The sequence below is a fragment of the Molossus molossus genome, unplaced genomic scaffold (genome assembly GCF_014108415.1).
Source record: "Molossus molossus isolate mMolMol1 unplaced genomic scaffold, mMolMol1.p scaffold_m16_p_17, whole genome shotgun sequence".
Lineage (NCBI taxonomy): Eukaryota > Metazoa > Chordata > Mammalia > Chiroptera > Molossidae > Molossus > Molossus molossus.
In genome coordinates this window covers 12,601,207-12,628,544 of record NW_023425352.1, presented here as the reverse complement: position 1 = coordinate 12,628,544, position 27,338 = coordinate 12,601,207, and the positions used below count along the sequence as shown (strand labels likewise).

General features: G+C 52.1%; 2 protein-coding genes across 16 annotated transcripts in view; both read right to left on the bottom strand.

Moving 5' to 3' along the window:
• The window catches only part of AFAP1L2 (actin filament associated protein 1 like 2), a 96,002-nt gene extending 92,620 nt beyond the window's left edge, over positions 1-3,382 (bottom strand). Inside the window, exon 1 of the mRNA XM_036265102.1 lies at positions 3,358-3,382. Within this exon, the coding sequence (XP_036120995.1) occupies positions 3,358-3,373 (16 nt within the window). The 5' untranslated portion in view covers positions 3,374-3,382. The remainder of the gene's footprint in view (positions 1-3,357) is intronic.
• Positions 3,383-25,703: 22,321 nt separating this feature from the next.
• ABLIM1 (actin binding LIM protein 1) overlaps positions 25,704-27,338 on the bottom strand; it is a 265,955-nt gene continuing 264,320 nt past the window's right edge. For all 15 annotated transcript variants that reach the window (XM_036265699.1, XM_036265688.1, XM_036265689.1 and 12 more), the window contains one exon: positions 25,704-26,682. In XM_036265699.1, coding sequence (XP_036121592.1) covers positions 26,569-26,682 — 114 coding nt within the window. In that variant the 3' untranslated portion in view covers positions 25,704-26,568. The remainder of the gene's footprint in view (positions 26,683-27,338) is intronic.

Sequence of the window (27,338 nt, the reverse complement as noted above, 5' to 3'; positions counted from 1 at the left end):
CTCTGAAGGTAAAATGAGTATTATTCATCAGGCCGTCTCTTTTCGTTCATTTTTCTTTTTCAGACCTTCCTGACCACAGATTTCAGTAGTCCCATACAAGCTTTCAAGTATTTTTACTGGCTTGCCTCTAAACAGCTCACCTCTACCTTGCAGTACCCTAAAACTGAGTGCCCTCTCCTGGGAGCCAGGTGATCCAGCTCAGAAACAAAAACACACAGGATGCAAATTCAAGTGAGCATCTCAACCACGCCTGTTTGAAGCCAAGTGTGACGCAATTTCAGGAAGTTTGGCATGGACATTCCTAGTGCAATCCACAGTAGGTCAGTCACTTTTGGCCCTAGAAACACTCACCAGCTGGAGGAACAGTAGGAACCAGAATCCTTGACCACATGGCGAGTTCAGCCAATGGGCTCATGGGGCCATGCAAGGATGCCCTTAGGAGAGTCACAAATATGTAAACATCCAAGGAAAGGAACCTTTGCAAGGCACCCCGCAGAATTCAGCACCGCTTACACAACACCAAGGAGCTTCACATACAAGATCTCGCAACTTGACCATCACGTTTAATAATGACTCTCCTAAAAGCTCCATCTCTCTGGGAAGATGCTCTCATCCTTATTTTTCTTGAGAAGCCATGGCTGTCTAGCAGAATGGCTTGGAAAGAATGAGGACAAAGTCTGGAAATATGTTTGCGCTAGTCATAGGGTAGCATCTGCACCGTTCTTTAGCTCTAGCCATCCCTTCACATCCTACAAAATAGTGGAAAATCAAGCCAGAGCCTACATATGATAGGCTAGTTTTGAAGGAGGTACAATATGTAATATGCAGAGTGGGAACGTGGAAAATAATTTCTCCCGTATCAACAGCTTGGTAAGATTTGCAAATGAGAGAAACCAATTTGAGAATCTGGAGACAGTGATGAGGCATTCTACTTACTTGGGAGCGGGGAGAGCTCAAACTGGGAATTTGGAAACATAGAATGAGGCGTTTAAATAGCAAAATTTAAAAATAGCACAAATAACTTTTCTCTACAATTTTTGCATATGTTCGAGAGCCCAAGTACATCTTGCTTTTTCTTTTAACTCTGTTGTTAAAACCACTATACCTAATCATTCCATAATTACTCAAGTTCACCTTTAAAGGGGGCAGGGCCTCAATCTCTGAGAAGCAGGAGGAGACTAAGATTCTAATTAGAACTGCTCTGATTAGTTGAAGATTGGGCCCAACATGCTTTCTTTTGCACAGACCAACATTTTAATCGACTGAGTGTTCAAAGCACAACTCATCTGCTTCTAAAGAGAACAGGAAATTTTACAAGGATGGGGAACCCCCAAATTCCTCAGCTGAAAGGCATAGTAAACATATTGGTAGCATTCACCAGTGAAACTTGAAATGGAAAATGTTCTCCAGAGTCAAACACTGAAAGATGAGCTGGATTACCCTCTGTAAATCAGGTAACCCTCAAATGCATCCACTTAGCAGTCTGTCTGTTTTATTGCAAAATGATGAGGCAGATACATTGTGTTACCAAAAACATCAACACTCTGAACTGAAAATGAAGTCTCCTTCAGTTGGCAAAATGCCCCTAACTTCCCGGGTAGGATTTTAAACTTGCAAGAGGAAAAGATAAGGAAGAAGTCTTTCTCAGATCAAGGGCCAAGCCAAAAGTTATTAATACAAAAACCTCCTGATAACAACTGGGCATTTGGAAAGACAACCCCAAATTTGCCCTAACTTAAAAGAATTCATAAGCTGATTTGAGAAAGTAGCTTGCAACTCGGGAATGGCAGATCCCGTGCTAGAAGGGATGGCCAGGGGCTAATGCTTTCCATCAGGGGACAACTCAAGTCCTGAATTCCCTGGGAGGGTCCCCCCCAAAGGGTGCAGGAGGCAGAATGGGGGAGGGAGCAGTAAACTGTCATTTTTAAGAAGAGGAACTGTGGCTTCCTCCAGTGTCTGAGGTGACTTAAGGGCTCATTCAGTCATTCAGGCACAAAACTGACTGTGATCTTGGCAGAATCTGAGACAAAAAAAAAAAAAAATCCCACCGGGATAGAAACTTGTGAGAGGTTCCAGGGAGGGTTCACAGAAAGAAACAGAAGGTTGCCAACTAATTTAACCCTGTGACCCCAGTTGGCTTCCCTGCTCTTGGCAAAGACCCTTTCTTTACACGCGAAGCCCTGTCTAGAATTTAGGTCTTTCGCCCTCACCTGTATAACCAAGGTGACTCAGATGGGAAAATCAAGAGACAAGACTGGGCTAGTTCGGGGAATTAAAGCCAGTCCCTAAAGTTGCCTTTATTTCAGTTTCCGAAAACAAACTGGGAATGGGATTCCTTGGGAATCTGAGCATTTGCCTCTTTTACTCTCCCAAGGGAAAATAAATATAGTAACAGTATTTCCTCTGTCAGTCTTGGCAGAGACGAGTTCAGGACGAGAAAGTGCAACCGGCTTTCCCAAAATAAATGGGGGTAGAAGGCGCCCGCAGCGTCCCGTTTGAGGAGCAGCTCTTTACATTCCTTTTCCCAAAGGTCTGCCATCCAAGGCAGCCCAGCCCCGGGGCTCAGAGCACCGAGCTGGGCACGGGCACAACCCGGGTCGGCCCGCCCACAGGGATTTGGTCAAGATTCTAGGCACCGGGCCAAACCCCAAACTTGCCCAGCTGCGCACTGGGCTGAGCCCTCCGGCCGGGACGCCTCCTCGCGCTCCACCTGCCGGGCACGCCGTTCCGCCGCCACCCCTGCAGCCCTCCCCTGCTCGGAGGAGCGGTGGGGGGAGAAGAGCGCGGAGAGAGACGGTGGCCGGAGCGGCGGGGTGATCGGGGCGACCTAAGGCGTTAGAGGGGCGGCGCGCCCACCCCACCTCCCAGGCGCACCTCCGGCAGGCTCTTCCCTGGGTCCGCAGGAGCCCTTCCACTCCCGCGGGCGCCCGGCGAGAAGACCCAGCACCTCTCCCCTTTGCCCGAAGCCGCCCCTCACGGCTCCGACCTCACTCCGGGCCTCTCTGGGCCCCAGCATCATTCCGGGGCGGCCGGGGCTTGGGGAGGCGGGGTGGTCGCCAAACCCACCCTCTCTCCTCCAACAGGTGAGAAGCTCCGCACGCCGACCCCGGCGCTCCGCGCCCTGGAAGGATCAAAGGGCCCGGGCCACAGTCGCCACCTAGGAGCCCACTTGCCCCGCCCGCGGCGCAGCTGTGGCCCGGGTCGTCAGCCCACTCGGGGTGCGGGGACAGGCGGCTCTGCTCACCTGAGTCCGGGCGGGACGTGCGGCGGACACGGTGACGCCCACGCCATCCCCGGCGCTCCTCTCCGCCGGGGGAGAAGGCGGTGGGTGCGCGCGGCGGGGACCCTTGCCCTTACCTTTGTACCGCTCCATCGGGGCTCGGCGTGCGCTCCTCGCCGCTCGGCTCCGACGCTGCGCTCTCCGCTCTCGGCTCCGCGCCGGGGGCGCCGCGCTGGCCCCTCCCCGTGATGTCACGCTCGCGGCCGGACCTCCTGGTGCGGCTACCGCTCCGGGGCCCCCGGACTTCGTCTGGGTCCGACGTGCCGCCCCCGCCGGGGAACTCCGCTGCCCGTCCGTGCGCGCCCGGCTCACTCCCGCACGCCGCCTGGCAGCGCCTTCCCGTCCGGGCCCCTGGGGCGGCGGGAGGGAGCCAGACCCAGACGTGCCCACACCCTAAGGGGGAGGCTCCGGGGAGGGGCCGGCTCCGGCGAGCCTACGAGAGCTGTTCTCCCAACTGCCGGGATGCCAGCCCACTGCCCGGAGGAGGAGACTGAGGCCTGAGCCAGGAAGCTGAGATGTGCCTAGAGCGCCTCCCGCCTCGGAGCCAGCACGCTTCTGCCCTTGGCCGTCCTGGGGGGCAGCTAGGAGAAAAGGGTGGGACAACCTAGCCCTGCCCCCGCGCCTGCCCTAGTTCCCTGGAATCGTTCCCACCCTCTTGCAGCCTCTCTGGGCAACCGCTGCCTCGCACACGCGAGGGCGTGTGAAACGTCTGCTTCTTCCGGAGCCTAGGTGCCCTGGGTGCTATCGTCCCAGGCTCTCCTGAGAAGAGCCAGAATTTCCAGAGCCGCCTGGGCAATTCTGGAGCTTCGCTTGGGCGGAGGCACAGCACCGACCGCCCCGCGGGGTGGCATTCCGTGGGGAGCTCAGCCAGGGCCCTAACTCCACCCCCGAGCCGCCGCCACCAAGCGCCACATAAAGTCCATCTTTGCTGTGTGCCCCATCCAGTGCCTCAACATGCCCAAGTCTTCCCCATCTGTCCCCAGAGGAGATTCAGGTTTTCCTTTAAACCTTTCGATTTTCTCTTTAAAATCTCAATCATGGTTTGTGCAGGACTCCTGGTTGTTCAACAAGTCTCCCCCGACTTCCTTGAAGGAACACTTAATAAGGGAGGTTTGTTGTTGTTCTTACTGTTTTCCAAAAGACTTCTTAGTTCTTCTTGGAACAGCAGATTTGGCTCCGATGCTTGGAGACCTTTGCCCTAGCCGTCTTAGAAATATTTTTCTTCATTGTATTAGCAGCTAACATCCCGGGAGCCCTCCCCACAGAACAGTGCAGTGCTAAGGGTTGTATACGAATGCCTTTTATTTTCCCGACAGCCCTGTGATGTGAAGATTATCACCATTTCTATCATATGGTTGAAGAACCTCAGGCTGACAGGTTCAACAACTTGCTCAAAGTCACGCAACTGAAAAAGAACAGCAGGCATTAAACCCAGGTCTGCTGCTTGGCGTTCATAGGAAGTGCCAGGCTGTCCTTTACCCTGGAACTGTCTGGAGCACTCAGACAAGGGAACAATGACAACACGGCCAGGCAGGTGCTCTGGTGTGACTGAGGCACAAGGGATTCTGGAGACCCCCCAGAGGGCCCCGAACCAGCCTGAGGGAGCCCCATCAGTCTTCTAGAAGAGGTGACGGCTGAGCTGAATCTTAAAAAGCGAGAGCTAGTGAGGTGAGAGGCGGTGGAGTGAGTGCAGCCTCCCAGGCGGAACAGTGGGGTCAAAGGCAGGGCGGGCGGTGAACCATCTCAGGGGCAAACGGCTCTGTGTTGCTGAGGCCAAATGTGAGAAGCCAGGAGTGGAAGAGGCGAGGCTGCAGGGGTGGGTACAGTCCTGCTCAAGGGCCCAGAACACCCAGTGATTGGAAAGCCAATGGGATTGGGCAGCACGGAAGAGGGAGGTGCCCCAGGGCTCCGCAGAGGCTGAGTGGAGGGTGGAATGCAGGAGGCCAGGGCGCGGGCCAGGGAGAAACCTCTGGAGTGGTGAACCCCGACGGACCTGCTGACCCGGAGGACAGGACTGGGGGCAGGAACATGCAGGAAGGGCAGTTCAATGCCAAGGCTCTGTGCCTGAGCAGAGTGAGGGACAAGGAAGAGCTAAGGTTGACCCTGCACTTTCCAGCATCGTGGGTGACTGAGTGGAGAATATTGCCACCCGTGTGCTCAGCCAGGCCTCAAACATTTCTTGAGGCCCTGTTAGGCGGCAGATGTTACCAGGTGGGGGTCAAAGGGCTTGAGCGAGGTGGACAGGGCCCTGCTCTCAAGGGACTGCTGTTGGGGTGAGGGTGCGGCCGTGGGGACAACCAGCAGGAAAGGAGGTGAGCATCCCTGAGTTGGACACAGAAGTGGCAGCAGGCTGGGGTGCTGGGGAGAGGGAGAGGCCCAGGAGCCTCAGGGGCACTCAGAGCCAGGTTGGAGCCCTCAGACTCTTCCACAGACATTATTTCATTCATTCTCCCCGCCACTCCTCCCAGTGGGCTGGGCTGGTGAGGTTCAAGAAGCAGAAGAAAGGGAGGCTGTGGCTGGAGGGCTTTCCCCCGGAAATCTAAGCGGTACTGGGTGGCCTCCTGCAGGTGGGACTCCTGCAGGTCAGGACAGAGGGTGCTCTTGTCCCTTTTCTCTTTCTTTCCTCCTCCCCCCCTTTCTTCAAGTGGCCCTGCATGGTGCCCACCCTCCAATCTAGAGTCCCCAAGGTTACTATCAATGATCTCCAGTTTCCTTTCACGTTCTCAGAATCTGATTGTGCAGCTTGCCATGTAGAAATGTCTGGTGACGGGTCACTCTTGGCCAGATTCTAGCTCCAGCAGTCAGCAGGGGCCCGCGGGTGAGGTTCCATGTCAGGTCCAGCCCCACTCAGCTGGGGCTTTGTTGGAGCTGACCCTTCCAGAAGGGGCAGGGGCAGGGCTGGCTCTGACTAAGGTCTGAGGTCACTAAGAGCAAAAGCAATCTCTCTTTCAGACCGGGACTCAAAAATCAGGTTTCCTGATCCCAAACCCTGTGCTTTGTCACAGTCCTCGGGTCCAGCTTTCCCAGGGCTCCAGCTGGACAGGGCTGAGCCCCAGCAAGTCCTCTGGCAGCCATCTCTGTGAGCACTTCCTGTAACTGCACCCCTCTCTGCAGGCTGCGGGGGGGAGGGGGATCCTATCTTTCCCATTCCCCCCACCGGCTCCAGCCCTTGGATGATCTCTCCCTAAACCCTCTCTAGTTTATTGATGGAGATTTGGCAAATCCCAGAGCCTCTAGAAACAAAAGTCAATCAGAAATGTGTGCAGAGTGAATTCAAAATGGGATTTTGATGCCCTGTCCAAGGACGAAACTGACATGACTTAAAATCATCAAGAGGAATCCCTGGACCCTGAAAAGCTCAGCACTGCTCCCCACACCCCCTTCCCAAAACCTGGGTGCTGTTAATCCTGTGTCTTTATTGCTCTGCAACTTCCACAAAAGGGCCACGACACTCAAATTCTAATTCATCCAGTGTCTGGCCTCTGGGATGAGGTGACCTGGTTTTTAGCTCATTCTCAACCTTAGTGTGACAGCTGACCCCGACCCAGACCCTCAGGACCCGGACATGGGCTTTTCTGCTGCAGACAGTCCTGAAAGCAAATTGAGCATCCCACTCTGTGTTCCCACCAAGCTCAGTGGGGTGGGGGTGCATCAGGCCCTCTGGGTGTGTGGGTGAAGGTGTCAGGGACGCAGAACAATGAACACCAGAGGGTATGTTCTTCAGTTTCTTCAACCACAAGGGGACTTCTCTAGCTGATGCAATGAGGAGGGGCTCCCCACTGTCCAGGAGAGATCAAAGACGGGCCCTCCTCATCACCTTCTCCCTTTCCTCCTGAAATCACACTTCTGCTCTTAATTAACAGGTAGGATTTGCAAACTCTCTGTTGGGTCTTCTCTCCAGAAAGTTGGGGTCAGGGAGCTGAAGGACAAATTCCAGGCACCTTCTCGCCAAAACCAGAGGTTCTGTAACTCAGTGGACACATGCATCCTTGATCCTCTGCCTACCTAACAACATTCCCTGGTCCACCTCCAGGCCCTTGGCCTCCCATTTCCTGCCATGAGTCCCAACCTATCGATGCAGAACATTTCAGAACTGTTTGGAAACTTGGAATCAATAGCGAAACCAACGGTGTGACCTGCCATTAAGGATTCAGGAACCCAGAGAGATGCCAGCGCCCGCCCAAGGGTGCCAGCAGCTGGCGGTGGCACCTGTACCCAGGCGCAGTATCCAGCAAGAGCTCTTCCATCTGTCTCTCCTCAGGGCTGCCCTTCCCCCCAGGGAGTCCTACCCCATGTCATCCTGAGTAAGTCATACCTACCACTGAAGTTCGCCCGAATTCTGGAGCCGGGGCAGTTGCCAGGGTCTCGAAGTTGGATTCACTTCCTTGATTGTGTTTTCGGACTCTTCTCTGATTGCTATGATCATCACTTTTCAGAAGAGGCTCAGGCAGATATGCAGCCAGACCAGAAATGGCAGCCCTACAGGTTCCCCAGAGTCCCCAGACGAGGAGACCGCGGGGACAGGAATCATTCATTTGCTCCTGGAGGGAGAGAGCACTTCCTGCTTATCTGCTTCCGGAAGGCCCTCCCCCACCCTGTCCCCACCCAGCCCAGAGGACTTCCTCCTCCATCAAGTCTGCTCAGAAGTTTTGTCTTGAAATGATGGAAGGATTGAAAGCATTCTCAAAATTCTGCAACACTTTTTTCCAAGATTCACTTCTCATTTAATAACAGAAAAGAACGACCATCTTTTAGGTCTTCTCTCTCCAACTAGAACATAGGATCATGTGAGTAGGAATCAGTATAGGCCTCTCAGTAGCCAGTAGGCACACCTCGGGTGCTTGGGTTTTTAGACTCGTGGGTCCCCAGAACCTCCAACCACGGCTGAATCACAGCATCTCCACAGCAGGTGCTACTCCAATGCCACAGCCTCTCCACAGCAGGCGCTGCTCCTGTGCCACAGCCTCTCCACAGCAGGCGCTGCTCCTGTGCCACAGCCTCTCCACAGCAGGTGCTGCCCCAGTGCCACAGCCTCTTCACAGCAGGTGCTACTCCAGTGCCACAGCCTCTTCACAGTAGGTGCTACTCCAGTGCCACAGCCTCTTCACAGCAGGTGCTACTCCAGTGCCCAGCTGCCGGTACGCTTGCTCCCCGAGGCCCGGCACCAGGCCAGAGCCCCTCAGCCTCTTCACCCCTCTCCACTGAACACGGCTCAGCCTACCCTTTCATTCCTGGGCTGCAGACACCCCTGTCTCCTGGTGGACACACCTGCTACTTCTTCAAGCCCCTTGGGGCATGCTTCTTGGACCCCTTTCCAGTGGTTGGATGGATGGAGTGGAATTTTAAGTCCCCTTTCCCCCAAGTCATTGATTGGGGTAAGGGTGGAAATGGAAAAGATTATTTAGGAACTGGCCAGCCTTGTAGAAACAAGATGTCATTAGTATCTAAGAGGAAGTGTGTGGGCACTGACGGGGTTCCAGGCAGGAGTGGGCCTGAAGGTCATCTGGAGGGCACAGGGTGCATCTCTATGACCCTGAACCAAGAGTCTTCCCCAACAGGTCCTGCGTGCCATTTCCAGCTCACCAATCTGCCGACCCTGAGACGCTTGGCAAGTTTTTTCTTTAAAAGTGCCGATTTCGTTCACACCCCGGTTTCCAGGTTGGAAATAGGTGCTGAGAGACAGAATGACTGACCTGGAGCCACAGGAACAGGTGGCAGCAGGGCTGGGGCTGGTCCCTCGATTCACTCCTGGTTCCGTCTGGGTTCCTCTGGCAGTGGCCGCGGTGCTGAGCGTAAACCCAGGGTCTTCACCGGCTCCTCCTCCTGGGAATGCTGCTGCCTCTGGCCAGCGCCGGTCCGTTCTGCTCAGACAGCCTTGCCGTCTGCGCAGGCGCCCCGCTGTGAGGACAGCCTGCACAGGACGTGTTCACAGCCCACTCCTGCAGGAATGAGGAGCTGTCTGCGGGAGTCATTGCATCACCAGCGGGACAAAAATTATACATACGGTTTATAAACACACACATACTTGTATATAACTATATAAACAAACACGGTACATCTGTGCCATTAACTTTTCATGCAGGAGAGCCCTGGCTAGTGAGGCTCAATTGGTTGAGCGTTGTCCTGTGCACCAAAAGGTCACCAGTTCAATTCCTAGTCAGGGCACATGCCCAGGGTGCAGGCGTGATCCCCATTAGGGGGCACACAGGATGCAGCCGATATATATTTTTCTCTCACATCACTGTTTCTCTCTCTCTCTCTCCCTCTCTCTTTCTAAACTCATTAAAAAGATATTTTTAAAAATTTTCATGGAGGAGTAAGATCCTGGCCACCAATTACGTGTGTGGGGTTCCCCCACATCACCAAACAATTCTCCAAACCTTCTGGGTGTCCTACAGTTGGACTCACTTCCAACATCATCTACCTGGAGATGGTGTCAGATCCGACGGGTGAAGGGCTCAGTCCTACAGGACTGCCCATCCCAGTCCAGATGCCAGTCACCAGCCTAGGTTGTCACTGGTGCTCCTGACCTGCCAGCTACACATTAGCTTTAGGTTCAATTAAGTTTGCTACAGTAGCTCCCAGGACTCAGGAAACATTTCACTTCCTAGATTGTAGGTTTCTTATAAGAGATAGAATTCAGGAACAGCCAAATACAAGCGATGCCTAGGGCCAGCTGCGGAGAAAGGGCACGGAGTTTCCATGCCTTCTCTGAACACAGCACTCGCCCCAAATCTCCAGGTGCTCACTGCCCAGCAGCTCCCACACCCTCTCCTCTGGGGTTTTATGGAGGCTTCACTGCCTAGGCACAGTTGATTACATCATTGGCCGCTGGTGATTGATCCAAACTCCAGCCCCCCTTTCCTCCCAGGAGGTCGGGGGTGGGGTGTGCGGGTGGGCAGCTCCAATCACATGGTAGCTTCCCTTGGCCACCAGCTCCCAAAGTTGAATGTTTCCAAAAGTCACCTCATTAACACAAACTCAGGTGTGATTGAAAGGACTTTGTTATGACCATCAAGACATCTCTGTCGCCCTGGCCGGTTTGGCTCAGCGGTTAGAGCGTCGGCCTGCGGTCCGGAGAGACCCGGGTTCGGTTCCCGCTAAGGGCACGTACTTCGGTTGCAGTTTGTCCCCGGCCCTGGTTGGTCGTGCGGGTAGCAGCCACTCGATGTGTCTCTTCACATCGATGTTTCTCTCTCTCTCTCCCCCTTCCTCTCTCTCCCTCCCACTCTATCTGTACAAAAAATGGAAAAATATCCTCGGGTGAGGATAAAACAAAAAAACAAAAAAACAAACAAACAAAAAAAGAAATTCATAAATAAAAAAAAAAAAAAAAGACATCTCTGTCACTTATCATTTAGGAAATTCCAGGGGTTTTAGAAGCTCTGTGCCAGAAATGGGATGGAGATCAACTATATATTTATTATAAATCACAGTATCACAGGGCAGAGTGAGTTCAGCTCAGTGTCTAGCACATAAGTTCACAACAAATGTTAGATGCTGTAATTGTCAAGATGGCTGAAAGTGCAGGAGACCCCCCCACACCCCTCAACATGATGAAACTCACTCTCGCCTTCCATGGCAGAGAAAAGAGCTCCCAGGTAGTCATTGCAGCAAATACTATGTGCAGAAGAGTTGTTCTTGGTGCCAAGGACTGGAGCTGGTGCTATGATTTCAACCCACACCCTCCACCTCTCTCTGTCTGATGCTAGGCAGGTGCCAGGTGCTTTGTTGGATATTAAATTGCACAAAGTCCTTAAAGAATTTACAGCCTTGCCCGGCAAGGGTGGCTCAGTGGGTTGAGCATTGTCCCATGCACCAGGAGGTCACTGGTTTGATTCCCAGTCAGGGGTACATGCCCAGGTTTTGGGCTCAATCCCCAGTAGGGGGGCATGCAGGAGGCAGCGATTGATGTTTCTCTCTCTCCCTCTCCCTTCCTCTGTCTGAAATCAATAAAAACATATTTAAAAATTTTTTTTACAGCCTCAAAGTGGAAATTGGAAATTCCATTGTCATTGGCAAGGAGCCTAGTCTACTGAGCCCATGCTTCATGAGTGTTAACATGTATAGGACTCACCTGGGGATCTGGTTGACATTCAGATTCAGATTCAGAAGGTCTGGGGTGGGACCAGAGAGTCTGCACCTCTGACAAGCTCCCAGGCGATGCTGATGGTGCTGGTCCAGGACCACAATTGGAGGAGCCAAGTGTTAAAGAAGCTTCCTTTCCCAGTTAGACAACCAGAGAAAATGCTGTTTCCCTTCTCTGCTGATGGTCACACATTTTTTTGACATCCGATGGGCCCACAATAAAATGCCTAGAGAATTTCACGCTGGTAAATTCTGGAACAAAATCTTCAAGGTGAAACCCTCTGGGGTCACGACCGGGCTCTGAGTATTTTGCACACTGAGTTAAAACAAGCCCTTTACGGTGCTCCTGCTGGATCACAGGTTTGTGCTTGTTTTTCTTTCAAGATCAAACTACTGAAGGGGGAGGGAGGGCAAAGGATGAAGATGGGAGGAGAGAGGGGACGATCATTGCAATGCAGCTTCCCAGCTTCCGTCTGGAACCAGCCTCAGGGAGCCACAATTTTCTCTGGCAGAAACAACTGAGAGAATGTAAATGGGAATCGTTAATGGAGGAACCTCTAGCAGGGCAGGACGTCTGAAACCGGGCCACTACAATCATACAGTGTTTGGGGATCTCCTTCTGACAGCCAATTAGAATTTTTAGTGTAATTCAAGCAATGTTTACAGATGGTCCCAGAGCAGAAGGGATTGGGGAGTAGGGTTTGGAGCCAAGAACAGGCAGGTCCTAGATGGCAAGGAACAATACTCTTTTTTAAGTGAATGCATTTGAGGAGCAGTTTCCTCAGAAAGAGAGTAACCTGTTAACGCGTACAGATGTGGCGACTTGGACTGCTCAGAGGATGACCTTGCAAGTGTGTTTGACTTGTGGACTTGTTCTTTGATCTGCCCATTGACCTGAGGGCTTTTGGTAGGGTTCATGTCCCACCTCGCACGATTATTGTGGCTTAATTCAAACCACAACTGGGATTGCCAAAGTAGTGTCCTAGAATCCATGGTCTAGCCAACAGGTGGGTCTTCTCCAGGGGTTTGTAAAAGTGGGACAGCTTGGGAAGCTATAAGAAGGATATTCCTGAGCAGGTCGTGTCTTGATTCAAGGTGTCCTACAGACTGAAGTGTTGGAGAGTCTGGTTGGAAGCCCTGTGCTATCATTTATGATCTGTATGACATTGGGCATGATTCTTCATCTGAAAAATGGGATGATAACACTGACTTCATAAACACGTTGTAAGGATGCTGAAGGATGAAGAACACAAAAACGTACCCTAAACACGTTGTAAGGATGCTGAAGGATGAAGAACACAAAAACGTACCCTAATATCTGGCATTGAGTGAGTGCTCAAGTCTTGGGGTTGGAGAGGGACAGGTGGAGTACAATTTAATGATTTTCCTATAGTAACAGAGTTATGCCACCATCACCACAATTAATTTTAGAACATCTTCATCACCTTTAAAGGATACCTCATATCCATTAGTAGTCACCCCAGTTTCCCCATGCCCCAGCTTTAGGTAGCCACTAATTTATCTTCTGACTCTATAGATTTGCAAGTTACAGAAATGTCATATGAATGAAATTATACGATAGTCCCAAAGACCATTCCATTCAAATGGTCTTTTCCTGCCTGGCTTCTTTCACTTAGCACAAGGTTTTCAAGGTCCATGGAGTTGAAGCACATGTCAGTACTTCATTACTTTCCATTGCCAAATAACATCCCATTGTATGGCTGCATCCCATTTTATTTATTCTGTCAACGGATGGATAGTTGAGCTGTTTCCATTTTTGGTCTGTTATGAACACCCATGTACACGTTTTGGGGTGGATGGATGTGTTCATTCTGGTGAGGCCACTCCATAGTTATGCCCTTGATCAGGTGCTGCTCTCTCTGGTTTAACTTCTGCTCACATGTTGAACTCATGATCCCTCTGCCCCAATCTCTTCCTTCGAAGTGCATTACAGATCCCACCACCTGTCCTGTTGCCCAATCCAGAAACTTACCAGTGATCCGTGGCACCACCGGCAACTCCTCCGCCCTCCACCCCACCGCAGCCCAGGTCCAGTCCAGATGCAAGTCAGGTAGAAGCAGTCAGACCATTAATCCTTTACACACGTGGAGCCCTCTGTTTATATTTGTAGGATTACCTGATTCATGTCTGTTTGCTCACTCTTTATCTCAAGTGCTTAGGATAGTGGCTGCTTTACAGCAAGGCTGCATTGGAGATACAGCCAATTCCTTTCTACATCTCACAGATACCAACACACTAGCGTTGTCAATAAAAATGTGTCGACTCGAACTGTTTTTATATATCTTTATAATTTTTAAAATTAAGATGTACTTTACATACAGCAACATTTACCTTTTTTTGGTGTACAGTTCTGTGAGTTTTGAGAAATGTATATAGTCATGTAATTACCACAATTAAGACACAGACATTTCATCACCCCCCAACCATGTGCTCCTTTGTAGTCAACCCTCCCCCTCCCTTAGCTTCTAGAAACCTCTGATTTGTGGTTTTCTCTCCCTACAGTCTTGCCTTTTCCAGAACATCATATAAATCTAATCATACATGACGTAGCCTTTTGGTTCTGGTTTTTCTTTCACTTAGCACGATGCATTTGAGCTTCACCCATGTGATTGCAATGGCTCACTCTCTTTTATTGCTGAATGCGATCCCACTGCAAGGATGGGTTACGGTTTCTTCATCCATTCCCGTTACAGAACGTTTGGGACGTTTCCAGTTTTGAGCAATGTGAATAAAGTCAGTATAAACATCCATGCGCAGGTTTTTGTGTGAGCCAAAGGTTTTTATTTCACTTGGGTAAATCCCTAGGACTGGGGCTGTGGGGGCTGTGATAAGTGTGCATTTAACTGTAAGACACTGTCGAACTGTTTTCCGAAGTGGTTGCCTCATTCTGCAACCCCATCAGCACAGGGGGAGCCCCAGGTGCTCTACATCCTCTCCAGCACTTGGAATTGAGAGTTCTTACATACTAGACTGGATTCCAGTCCTTTATCAGATCTGTGATTTAGGAGTATTCTTTGTTGTTGTTGTTAATCCTCAGGAATCCCATTGATTTTTTTTTTTTTTTTTTAAGATAGAGTAGAAGGGGAAGGAGGGAGGGAGGGAGGGAGGGAGGGAGAGAGAGGGAGAGAGAGAGAGAGAGAGAGAGAGAGAGAGAGAGAGAGAGAGAGAGGTTGCCTTCAGCACAACACCCGCCAGGCTGGGGATCGCACCTGCAACCCAGGTACATGCCCTTGACTGGGAATCAAACCCAAGCCCTTTTGGTCCTAGGGTGACACTCTACCCACAGAGCCAAACCGGCCAGGGCTGCAAGTATTCCTTTCTCAATGGAAGCTGTGTTGTTTCATTCTCTTTATTGTATCTTTCAAAGAGCAGAAATTCTTCATTTTGATGAAGACCAGTTTATCACTTGTAAACATTTGATGGATCGTGCTGTTTGTATCATATCTAAGAACTCTGCCTAACTCAAGGTCGTGCGAATGTTCGATATCTTCTAGAAATGTTAGAGGCTGAGGGCTTACATTTAATTTAAGCCTTTAGTTCACTGTATTTCTTTTTGATCTGGTGAACTTTCTCATCTGCTCCGTCCCCAAATCTAACTCACAAACAATGGCCTTTGTCTAAGTTGTCCCCAGCAGCTACACTTGTTGAGGGCAGGGACTGTGTTTTCTCAGGGTTGGCACTCACGTGACCCCGAGATCTCCTTGAACCGCGAGCCCCGGCCCCTCACGGGCCTCACCCTGCTCCCTGCCCCTTATTTCACTCACATTCATATTTTCCTTTACCCCAGGGCATCGCATCTCTTCCTTTAGACACCGGATGATGTTCCTGAAATTTAAAAATGAGAAATGAGCATGGCTTGAGAACTGCTTGTCCCAATGAGAACTGAGAAAAATCTGCACAACTAGGAAAAGTCACCTCAAAGCACCGACGGCCGCTGCGCACCTGCTGTGCGCGGACCCCTGCGCGCCGCCCCCTGGCCCAGACCTCCAGAAAGGTGGTCGTCCTGTGTGACCCTCCCAAGCCAGGGTCCGTCCCATTGCCCAGGAACCAGGAATGCGAAATGCTCCAACGGGACATTTAAAAGATCTGAAACACAGTCAAGTAGAACATAGCTCTGGAGAGAGGCACGATGTGGGAGCTGCAGGAAGGGAAGACCTCTTGCCACCTTGAGGTAGAGCGGGGACCCGAAGGGGAAAGATGACGCCACACTTTCAGGCGACTTCTCCCTAGTCTACCCTCTAGTCGCGCCTTTTCCCCTCCAACCCGAAAGGGTTTGTCACTCCTGATAAGATGACATGCTGAGGTTCTGGGTGGACATATCTGCCTGGGACTCCATTTCCACCCCCCGCAGATGCTACCATCTATGAGTTCAAAAGTAAAAACAACCACTTTTCTGTAAAAGATCTGCCATCACAACCCCGACTTCCTTGCTCTTCCTCTCCCTCCAGCCGGGCCCTGAAGACGGCGACTAAATTCCCCTGCAGTGACGGTCTCGGGAAAACTTAAGACGGGAGTTTTTAACATTCACCTTCCTAGTGAACGACCGATAAAACGGCGAGCACACTGGGGAGAAAAAGAAGTTGTCTAGAACAAGAGCAGGACTTCTCAGGCGTTTTCTCAACCTGCAGAGGTTGTGAGCGGAGAAGGAAAGGAGACTGGAAATGGGGTGCCGGCGGATGGCTTTTCCTTGCTTCGTGCATCTCCTGCTTCTCTCTCTAACGGAGCCCACCTCCTCTATGTCCTTGCACATGAGGTGGCATCTGGGCAGATGCTGATGGAGTCTGTTCAGAGGGCTGGGCGCCTTGCTGTGCTGAAGGAAGATGCCCCTGATTTCTGAGCGAGGCCTCTGGAGACTGGAGGCCGCTCTGCCAGGACAGACTTCCCAGGACTTGTCTAACTTTTGGTCCCATGAATTAGGGTGACAGTGAGCGACAAAGCCTGGTGATGCATGCTTGGTTAGTGACAGACCAGCTCCACTCCTGACCTGAGACCAGGCAGCGTGGGGCGGAGGTTCCCAAACTTGGTTGAGCATCAGAATCACCTGGAAGCTGTTACATTTTAAGATACAGCTTCCCAGTTCCCATCCCAGAACTGCCAGGTCAGAATCTCCTCGTGGACTGAAGTGTGAGCTTAGCTGTTGCACCTAGGGCCCCATCCTGCCCCCCCCAGCCCCCCAGGAAAGCTTGGACAAGTCAGACACCCTCTGACCTGTGTACTGAGGACAACACGTAGCTGGCTTGCTTGTGGGGATCACAGGCAATGCTTGTGAAAGTCACATTCTCTGGCAGCCATTGGATTAAAATAATGATTAATAAATACTAGTGATTTACTCTGACATGTCCGAAATACCTTGTTTTTATGTGGAGGATGAGAGCGGTTAGAGCGTCAGCCCATGGACAAAAGAGTCTTGGGTTTGATTTCGGGTCAAGGGCATGTACTGCGGTTGCAGGTTTGGTCCCCGGAACCAGTTGGAGTCATTCGGGAGGTAATCAATCACTGTGTCCCTCTCACACTGATGTTTCTCTCTTTCTCTCCCTCCTTCCCTCCTACTCTATCTAAAAAAAGAAAAACATCCTCGAGTGAGAATAAAAAACAAAACAGCCCTGGTGGGTTTGGCTCAGCTGTTGGAGCATCGGCCTGCAGATCAGAGAGTCCCGGGTTCAGTTCCTGCTAAGGGCACGTAACAAAACAAAACAAAACAAAACAAAACAAAACAAAACAAAACACAGGTTACTCAGCTCTTACTCCCATCTGATGGGTCTGTAGCTGCCGTCCACATTTTCTAACTTTTCAGTAGGAAGCACACAGTTGAGATAATAGCAGGAATAGAAGAACCTCCACTTCCTGGGCCAGCATCTGTCCAGATTAGAACAAAACAAAACTGCCCTGGCCAGTTTGGCTCAGCGGTTAGAGCGTCGGCCTGCGGTCCAGAGAGACACGGGTTCGGTTCCCGCTAAGGGCACGTACCTCAGTTGCAGTTTTTCCCCAGCCCTGGTTGGTCGTGCAGGTGGCAGCCACTTGATGTGTCCCTTTCACGTTGATGTTTCTCTCTCTCTCTCTGTTCCTCTCTCCCTTCCAGTCTACCTGAACAAAAAATGGAAAAATGTCCTCGGGTGAGGATAAAAAAAAAAGAGAGAGAACAAAACGTTGTCCGTGTTCCAGGCCCCACTTCGCTGAGAAAGGCTGGTATTAGTCTTTGCAAAGAGGAATCTTTTGGCAATCATTAGAAAACCACATCTTCATCGGGAGAGTCCAGAGAGCTGTGGCAACCTCAGCAGGAATGTAGCTTTTGGACTTGGCGGGAGGGGTGAGAATCCAACTTACTTCTCAGTGCCTCTCCTAGTCCTGGTCTTACCCTTCGAGGATGAAATGAAATGACCGCACAGAGTACTTCGCCCAGCACCGGGCGCTCCTAAGGCCCTCAGACTATGTCCATGGCTGGGTCCCAAGCTCTGGGCAGACGCAGGGAGGCCCCGCCTGCCTCCAGGCCCCTCCGGATGTTCTGGGCGGGCCCCCAAGTACATCACGCTAAGGGCAGGTAGAAACAGACTGTGCTTTGGAGGGAGAATGTCCCAAGCCAACTCTCCTTTTCGTCTGAAGGGAAGGGCTGAGTTAGAGGCAGCAGCAGGGACAGCACAAATAAACACAGGAAACCTCTCCAGGGGCTCCGTGCACTGGCAGGTCCCGCGAGGTCCCTGCTGTGCTCCGGACAGTGACAGGTCCCACGAGGTCCCTGCTGTGCTCCGGACAGTGACAGGTCCCGCGTGGTCCCTGCTGCGCCCCGTACAGTGGCAGGTCCCTGAGGTCCCTGCTGCGCTCTCTACAGTGGCAGGTCCTGCGTGGTCCCTGCTGCGCTCCCTCCGTACAGTGGCAGGTCCCGCGTGGTCCCTGCTGCGCTCCGTACAGTGGCAGGTCCCGCGTGGTCCCTGCTGCGCCCCGTACAGTGGCAGGTCCCGCGTGGTCCCTGCTGCGCTCCCTACAGTGGCAGGTCCTGCGTGGTCCCTGCTGCGCTCCCTCCGTACAGTGGCAGGTCCCGCGTGGTCCCTGCTGCGCTCCCTACAGTGGCAGGTCCTGCGTGGTCCCTGCTGCGCTCCCTCCATACAGTGGCAGGTCCCGCGTGGTCCCTGCTGCGCTCCCTACAGTGGCAGGTCCTGCGTGGTCCCTGCTGCGCTCCCTCCGTACAGTGGCAGGTCCCTGAGGTCCCTGCTGCGCCCTGTACAGTGGCAGGTCCTGGAGAGCATTTTCATCCCACTGAGATGGGAAAGTAGAACAAGTGTGCTCCTAGCACACCCTTCCCTGAGTTCCGTGGGAGTGAAGGGGCACCTTTGATCAGATTCCCGGCTTAATATGGGGGAGAAGGGAATTCAGGGTGTGGAAACAGGTCCTCCAGGTGGGGGTTGGGATTCCCAGAAGCCGTCGGCAGGAGTCTTTTGACCACCCTGGGCTTTCTCACGAGCTGCCAGCACCAGGTCCCCACCCTTCCCAGGGCTCTCCAGCCAACAATGAGCCTGTCCAGCAGGGCGGGGCTGGCGACACACCCGGGCGAGGCTGTTTGGCTCTGTGGGGAGGAGGAGCCCCTGCCAGCCAAGGGCAGGAGGGGCTGAGTAGGACCGAGGCTTTCTGGAGCCTAGGAAATGTCCCCGAATACGATAAGAACTGGCGGCTCAGCCGCGGCTGCCTTTGGTGGCTTTGAAGTGAGTCAAACAATTGTGACGATCTTTCTGGAAACGAAGCCAACTTTCATGGGAATGAGTCTCAGCTCTCCTGCAGCGCGGGTTTCTAAGCATCCCTGTGGAGGCAGGAAAATCCTCCCACCCAGAGAACACGGGCCCAAGGGGAAGAGCTGGGCCCAGCTGGCACCTCGGGATGTTTCCCGTTAGAGCATCCTGCCTCCCTGGCTGGCCCCAGGGCCTGCAGGGCATTGCTGACAGGCTGAGCTTGGAACTGGGAGAACAGGGCGACAGAGGGGTGGTAAGGAGCCGTGTGAAATCCACATGTAGTATACCAGGCTCAGACTGCGGAGACTGTAAGTCCTTATCACCCGGCAGCAACTTTATTAATGAAAGCTGATGTTTGAGTGCTTATTTGTATCATGCTTGGTCCTGTTCTACGCAAGTCTCACAATAACCCTTGGGGGCAGGTAGTCTGATTTTATAGAAGCGGACATTCAGCCCTAGAGAAGTTAAGCCAGTTGTCACTGCTTACACAGCTAATTAACTATTCATGGAGCTGGACTCAAACCCAGGCCACGGGTGGCTCTCCGCATGCAACAGGCACCTAATGCTTTGTTATTGTGACTGCTCACTAGCTCATCTTCAGGGAATCTCAATCGTAGGCTATTATTGGACAAAGAGAGGGCTATTCTTTTTTTTTATTTTATTTTTATCTTCATCCAAGGACATTTTTTCATTTTTTGTTCAGATAGAGTGGGAGGGAGGGAGAGGAAGAGAGAGAGAGAAACATCGATGTGAAAGAGACACATCGAGTGGCTGCCACCTGCACAACCAACCAGGGCCGGGGACAAACTGCAACCAAGGTACGCGCCCTTAGTGGGAACCGAACCCGGGTCTCTCTGGACCACAGGCCGACGCTCTAACTGCTGAGCCAAACCAGCCAGGGTGAGAGGGCTATTCTTGAAGCATAGAAAAGAAGTTGCAAGCTTGTTTTGTGTTGGCATATTCATATAAAGACTAGGTGGGGGAAAGCCCAGAACAAAAAAATGTTTTTTAATTCCTCACCTGAGGATACTTTTCTATTTATCATCAGATAGAGTGGGAGGAAGGGAGAGAGAGACAGAGAGAAACATTGATGTGAGAGAGCCATATCGACTGGTTGCCTCCCGCACGACCCGACTGGGGCTGGAGATGAACTGCAACTGAGGTACCCTTGGCTGGAATCAAACCCGCGACTCACTGGTCTGCGGGTTGATGCTCTCACCGCTGAGCCAAACCGGCAGGGCCCAGAACAAATATTAAAGTTAGCAAATAATTAAACTATTTAAAATAATACCAAGAAACCCTCCTGACCCAATGCCACCTGTTAAGATAACGCTGATCTGTGTCTGAGCCCTCTACCTTACTTCATTTGGCCTCATTACCCAATTAGCTAGCCAGAGCAGGTATCCACGCCTAACTTACCGATGAGGAAACTGAGGCTCAGGGAGTTTATGGGGTTTCTCATGTCTAAGTGGCCAATTACTCTTAATGAAAAAAAAAAAATCACTAAAGTTTCTTGAGCAATTACTTTGTGCTGGGTGGGTATTACAGTGTGCTCAACACGTTATGAAAACTAAGCAACAATGTTCTGATGGATATTATTATTCTGTCTGTTTTGTAGTTGAACAAACTGAGGCCTAGAGAGGCTAAATAACTGGTCTGGAGACACAGGGAGTGAGTACCCCCACCTGTTGTTCATCACCAGGCCTTGGTGGTCTTGATGGGGCTCACGGCCAGACTGAAGGGAACTGGCCAGCCTCACCCGGAGAACCTGCTTTGTGCCGTGTACCTGGGGGCTGAGACTGTAGGAGACACAGTCCTTGCTTTGGAAGGTCAGGCAGTGGGACGCCGAGGAAAATGTCACGGGATTTTAATGGGACCTGTCTGGGTAGTCCCAGCTCTGCAGCTCGCTGGCTGAGTCATCAGGCATGTTTCTCTGGCCTCTGAGCCCTGGACAGTGTTTCTCGCCTGGACAGTGCAGCTACATGTCTTGCAGGGATCCGGTTAGCACAATGCCGGGCACTCACTGCAGAGACCTCGCTACACGTCATCAGAGGCGCAGAGACACGCAAAGCTAGTTGTACTGGCAACACTTTAAGTGTCAAATGTGATGTTCAGTGACAGGCATGCAGAGAATTTACTGGGCAGGTTGGGTTGGGCCCATCAAGACAGGCTCATAGAGAGGTTGTGAACTCAGGCTCATCTTTGATTTAGGGCAATGGAGCCCATGGGAAATTCACACGGTAACTGCAGAGAGCTTTGGGCCACTGATTTCAAACAGCCGTTACCTCTCTGCTCTCCACCGCCTTGGAGAGTCGGACACCGTACAGAAGAAATGCCCCTGGCAGAGCGGCGGAGGCGGGGAGGGCCCGGTGTGCTCAGGGAACGCTCCGTGGTTTGGAGCTGGAGAGCAAGATTGGAAGGTGGGGCACTTGGGGAGGGGACGCTGCACAGAGTCAGTCATGAAGGGCCTTGGTTCCCCATGTAGTCTTGTGAGCCTTGCTGTGTGTGAGGGCTACCCACTGAGGGAGGCAGGGAGTCGATTTTCAGAGCAGTGGTGATCAACAATGGCAAATGTCACAGAAAGTGCAAGACAAGGACTGGAGTCATGTGACCAGAGTGGTGATGCTGCTGCGGGTAGAGGTGGAAGTTAGCAGAACACAGACCTCCAGTTAGGGTGTCCTGACGTCTCCTCCACAGCAGTGACCTAGAAGTGCCAGCTGTCTTGAGAAGAACCTTCTCCAACTTCTCTGTGAGAGTCTACTGAATGTCAGCTGGTCCCCAGCAGGGGTGACGGATTGCATGTTTGTGTGCCCCCCAATCCCGGTTAAAACTCTAACCCCCAATAGGAAGGTATTAGGAGGTAGGGCCTTCAGAAGGTAATTAGACTGAGGGATAGAGCCCTTATGATGGGATTAGTGCCCTTATAAGTAGAGACAGGGGAGAGCTTGCTTCCTCTCACTACTGTGTACGTGAGGACACCAGACTAACCCCGCAGGCTCTCCCCAGGCGCCTGGCCTGCCGGCACCTTGCCGGTATGCTTGCTGCTCGGGCCCCCCCCCCCCCCCCCCCCCCCCCCCCGCCCACAGTGTCCTGCTGCAGCAGCCCAGTGGCTTGATACACACAGCAGCCGGCCAGGAGCAGTTGAGTATAAGTAGATCCAAACCTCCCCCAGGCCCAGCCTTGTCTACAAGACGAGATTAACAGTGTGGGGTGGGATGGGGTGGGGGAGGTGGAAGAGGGCACAGGGAGATAAAGAGTGATGGAAAAAGTGAAAACTACACAAAAATTAAAAGATGAGATTGTGTCACCAAGTCAGACACCAGCCAGCGCAAGAGCTGGGTGAAGCGTGTTTTCCTTGAGTCGACTTGGTCACAGGGTCTGGGTGATCCGACAACCAGCCCTGGACGACACCATGACTATTTGGTTGCATTTCCCTCTTTGACCCGCCTTCCTACGGGGCAGAACCACATTCCCAAGGATGTGCTTTGATTCTGATTTCGTTTGGGTTATTGGAAAGTGGGTGGGGCTTTGACAAATGGGACCGATCCTCCGAGGGAGCGGGGAACAAGCAAGCAAGGAGGCACGGAGGCATCTCTGAACAAAGCACGCACTTTATTCTCCGAGTCGTGAGGGTAACAGACGGGGACAGCGCAGAGGGGCGGTGCTGCTGCGCAGGCGCGTGGAGGAGGTGGGACCCGATCGCTCGGCCACGTGGGCCGCTGGCCGCCTCTGCAGAGCAGCACGGTACTCGGGGTGCGGGCGGACACCCACTCACTTTCACGGGGGACACAACACATCTTTTACACAGCGGTCCTTCCAAATATCTGCTTTCGTCGTTCTGAAAAGGGGGAGGGGGCGGGAAAGAGAGCAGACTGTCCAACTCTTGAAAACATTTTCCCATGAACCCAACTGACACAGAAAGAACTGGGAGACCTTCGAGGCAGGGTTGCCGGCAGCCCCCAGAACACACACACCGGTTACATCCCCCCCTCCCCCCCCCGGAGCATCCATCCCGCGGCAGCCCCTCTTCCGCAGCGTGAAGAAACACGGCTCTGCCGTCTCCTCTCCCACCTGCCCGGAGTGGGCTCACAAAGTGACCCCGCATCTTCACTCTTTGGAGAGACACTTTGGGGAAGAAAGTCATCTCAAGATAACAGTCGCCGCTCAAGTACGTGGAGAATCGGATGTTGGATTTCTTTAATTTTCCTGTGCACATAAAACTTCTTTAGAAAGTTTCTTTCTGCTTAAACTATCCATCTCCCCTTTTCGTTTGGAGCTTGCCATTAATTAAACCGGCCCAAAGGAAAACACAAAAATTCATATGCAAAGCGTATCAGTTACCATGCCCGCCCCCCCCCCCCCCCGTTTCCTGAGCGGCACATGGAAAGACAGTGATTTTTTTTTTTTAATGCCAGATTAAAAGTTTTTCCTTCTCTTCATTATAACACAGCAGTCCCCTTAATAAACATCATCCCTATGAGGTGGTGTCATTGCAAATCTCAAGTCCAAAAGAATCTCTTTTTTTCTGGCTAGAACATTCTTCAAAAAGGAACACGAACGAGTGAATTTTAGGGCATACTGATGAACATTAGGTGTGTCAAAGAAAATAATTTTAAACATCAGCTGAAATCAAGCCTGGCTTAGGAAGTACTGATTCAACCGTGACCAAAAATACAAGAGTGATTTGTAAAACCTGAGCCTGCTTCGTAGGACACAGAGGGAGGACACAGAGGGCTGAGGACGCAGAGGGCTGAGGACGCAGAGGTCAGAGACCAAGCCGGTGGGCTCACCGCCCCTTCAACACACAGGAGAAGGCTAACACCAGGTTTGCTTGAAAGTTTTTAGAAAGACTTGCTTAATCAAAAGTGGTTACTTTGAATTGTTTCCACTAGCAAAAGCATGTATTTTTTATATAACCATCTCAGAAGCGATTCTTTAGAAAAAGGCGTTTGCTTTCAAGTGTAAAGAAATTAGGTGCACGTTTTATAAACATTTCCAGCGAAGAACTTCTCCAAGGAGAGTTGATGGACAACCCGTCTGCGAGCGTGCGGGCTGAGGAAGCCTTGCTCCGGGCTCACCTCAGAAGGGGAACCTCCGCTTGGGAACAAGAGAACGGGGAGAAGGCGGGGGGACAGGGGACAGGACAGATCACAGCGGTTTTCCTTTTGCTTGCGCCTTACTGCCCACTAACACTAGCTTCTCTGGTCAAGGTTTCGGAGAACAGGCAGCTGACTGAGTCATCGAAGGAGTCGCGTTACGGACATTTCATCACTACCCCAGACTGCAGTGCAGAGCTAGCTGTACAAATGTACCCAGAGGCTCTTTATGTCTCGTCGTAAGTCACACAGGGAGACTAAATGGAACCCTGGCTCTTCTGGAAGAAACTTTAAAGGAAGCACTGATGCTCATAGCGCCACAGAGGCCTCTATTACTCCATACACTCAGTGCCGAAAGGATCACCAGCAAACCCAACACTTTAAAATGTAGCCCTTATGTCCGCGCCAGGGGAGCTGGCCAGGTGTCCAGTTCCACTCCTGAAGTGGACAATCCCTGTGCACTGGACTGGGTTAACCCTGGAATTTTTATGTGCAGGGCAGGGCAGGGTTCAAGCAGAGAACACGGATCGCCCCATGCAGTGGCCTGGACATTTTGAGGACAAACATGCTGAGCCCTGTTTAACAAAACGGATAGTGTTGTAGCCCACACGTTGGATTTGGCAGTTAGGAGAAGCAGGCTGCCTCATCAGCCGTCCCCCAGCTGGAGCCTTCTGCTGGGGGGTGGAGTTGGGAAGCCCACTCCACGTTAGGTTCAGCGCCCCCGTCCAGAGGACAGCTCTGCCCGCACACAGGAGGCTACGGGCGTTTTCGGGTGACGCGCACCTGCTTGGTGCACCCCGAATTTGCTAATCTACCCAGGAAAGCAGCCTTCTCCCTTCTGAGATGGATGCAGAACTGAATTCAAAAGATACAAGAAAAGGAAGGTTGGGGCTCAGTTCTTCAACTACCACTGCAGTTTTCCTCACATGGGTACATCATCTGTGTGGGCATAACTCATTAACCAGCAGACACACCAACGGTCCTTCATTGACCCCAGGGAAACACTGGGAATACCCCGTGGTCCCCCCTCACACTTTGCCAGAGCAAAGCAAGGACCAGGACACACAGGCTGCCAATGCAGGTGAAGTCAGAGAGAAGGCAGGACAGGAGAACCAGCAAATGAAGCAAGAGGCAACCGATATATATACGAGGGGGCAAAACGGCACAGCGGTCTCCTCAGGCGCACCCTGGCAGAGCCGTTTGCAAAATAAGTTGGAAGGCCCAGTGCATGTGCGCGCGCACACACACCGTGGACTCAACGGCGCTGGGCAAGAAGAAAAGCTAAAAAGGCCAAATGAAATCGGTTTCAGGCCATCTACCTTGGAGTCGCAGGGATTTAAAACAGAAAACGAAGCCTTTCCTTAGCCGACTACTGAAAAGACCTTGAAAAAACCGGAACCAGCGTGAGCGAGATTCAACTCAGCAGATGTCAGATGCAGACCAGAGGGTGGGAACTTGCATGGGAAGGATACAAACTTTTTTTTTTTTTTTTTTTTTTTTCCAAGAGTGCCATGGCCCCTGGGCCCAAATCACCTAACAGCATGCACCTGTGCCAACCTGGAGACAATTTTTCCCTTTTCTTTCTTTGTAAAGAGGGGACCAGAGACAGCTCCCGTCCTTGGTGGGGCGTAAATCCCACCATCTGAAGCCGAAAAAGAGCGGAGGGAGCTCGTCCTTTCATTCCTTGACCTTCTTTTTCTCGTAAAACAAAGTCTGTTTTTTTAATAATGCCTAAGTAATTTGCGAACCGGGTCCTGGCCCACAGGAGACGAGGAGCTTGCTAACAATGCCTGGGGCTGCTCCTCAGCCCACGTGAGCAGAGCCGCGGGGTTCCCACTCGGGTTCCCACCCTGCTGGCGGGGACCTGCGGGGGCCAGGTGCAGAGGTGGGTGCAAATGGCGGCTGCCCCCTGGGTGTGTCCCCCGGCGCCTCCTTCCCAGCCACACGGCTCCATAATAAATACATCCAGACTTTGGAATTACGGCAGCTGCTTTTTCCCCCGCGGCATCCTAAGGGCACTTGCTGGCTCGTGTCTGTGCAGTCAGCACTAGCGTTGGACAACAGTTAAAGGGAGACAAAGAAGAGATCCTGCCGTGTGCACAAGGTGATGGGAAAAGGTCACATGTGAACGCTACTGTCGAGTGTGGCAACACAGAAATCTCTGCCCCACTGCTTCTTGGCAAGCGTTGCCACTGGTTGGCCCGATATTTGGCTCATGGGTGTTTTCATCAGATTTTTTTCCCTTCTGGTTGTTGCGGAGGGACAGTCGATTGCAAATTCTCCAGTCAAGAGTAAGCCTTCACACAACATCCAGTGGGGCACCGCCGTCGTTAGTCCTGTTTCTATGGCTGTCTACGAGTGGGGCTTAGAAGAGCTTTGCTTTTTTCTTCATGTCGTTGCGTCTCCAAAGAGGTAACTTGTCGAACTCCTGTATGGACATTCCAAAGATTTCCCGAAACACTTCTGGCGCTAGGTGGCGCTGCGGAGGGAGAAAAGAACGCGGTCAGGCTGGTGTCCACACGGAGGGCCTTGGAGTTGCTCTCCAGTTTACAAGCAACCCTCTCCAGAGCTAGCAGAATGACAGGGGGACCTCGGAGGTTGCCAGCAGCCACTGTCCTACTTGGGCCGGCCGAGGCACCCTCCCCCCTACCGAAAGGGCTGCCACAGCACTAAGGATTATTGTAATAGCACCGAATGGGGATGGGATGTAGGAAGGTGAGTGATTACGTTGGAGGCGGCTCTACTTCAGGTCCTTGGGATATTGAGAAGATGCGGGGAAAATGACCATAGCAATAAGAAAGCCAGAGAGACACTTCCAAGGTGGTCCTTGGGGAGCCTGGGCTCAGCCGCAGGAGTGGAGGTGGAGGGAGCCCGGTCTACCAAGAACTTGCACCTGTCGTCCCTCCCAGGAAAGCTCTCTCGGGACACGGACCTCTGGTTCTCCGTGCCAGGCTGCCCTCGCACATGAGCGCACTGCCTTTGCCAGGGAAAAAGAACAATTCTTCATGAGGCTGGCAGCCAGGTTTTTCTTAATTAAAATCATTCAGATGGAAAAATACAAAGATCAGTCTTCCGTGTCTGAGGAGGTCTCGGGTATGTGTACCCAGATAACCCTTCAGCCAGGAACGAGGAAGC